This window comes from Penaeus monodon, chromosome 31 (genome assembly GCF_015228065.2).
Source record: "Penaeus monodon isolate SGIC_2016 chromosome 31, NSTDA_Pmon_1, whole genome shotgun sequence".
NCBI classification, from domain to species: domain Eukaryota; kingdom Metazoa; phylum Arthropoda; class Malacostraca; order Decapoda; family Penaeidae; genus Penaeus; species Penaeus monodon.
Window position 1 is genome coordinate 28,413,305 of NC_051416.1, and position 354 is coordinate 28,413,658.

The 354-nt window shown below is 54.8% G+C and overlaps 1 protein-coding gene across 1 annotated transcript in view; it reads left to right on the top strand.

Annotated features, from left to right (window-relative positions):
* The window catches only part of LOC119593150 (titin homolog), a gene marked incomplete in the record, with an annotated part of 49,773 nt that overhangs the window by 46,060 nt on the left and 3,359 nt on the right, over positions 1 to 354 (top strand). The window contains 1 exon segment of the mRNA XM_037942115.1: positions 142 to 313. Within this exon segment, the coding sequence (XP_037798043.1) occupies positions 142 to 313 (172 nt within the window).

Consider the following 354-nt stretch of genomic DNA (forward strand, 5'->3'; position numbering starts at 1 on the left):
GGGCCCCCCTCCAGCAACAACGTGCAGAGGATTCGAGACGAGGGATTTATGTATACAGATAAACTCGCATACATATTTTTAACATAAAAAGTCATTTCTCTGCAAGTTCCTGTCCTTTTCCTAAGTTCCGTCTGGCCGCAGGTGGAGTGGCGTCGGGCGGCCAACCTGACCTTCCCCGGGGGCGCCGTCGTCGTGGGCGGCCGCTCCGTCCTGCTGGACTACGTGGGGCGAGAGGACGCCGGCCTCTACTCGTGCACCGCCAAGACCACCCTCGGACACACGCACTCAAACAACGTCACTATACACGTGCACTGTAAGTTCGTTAAATGATTTTCTAATTATTGGGAATTGCCG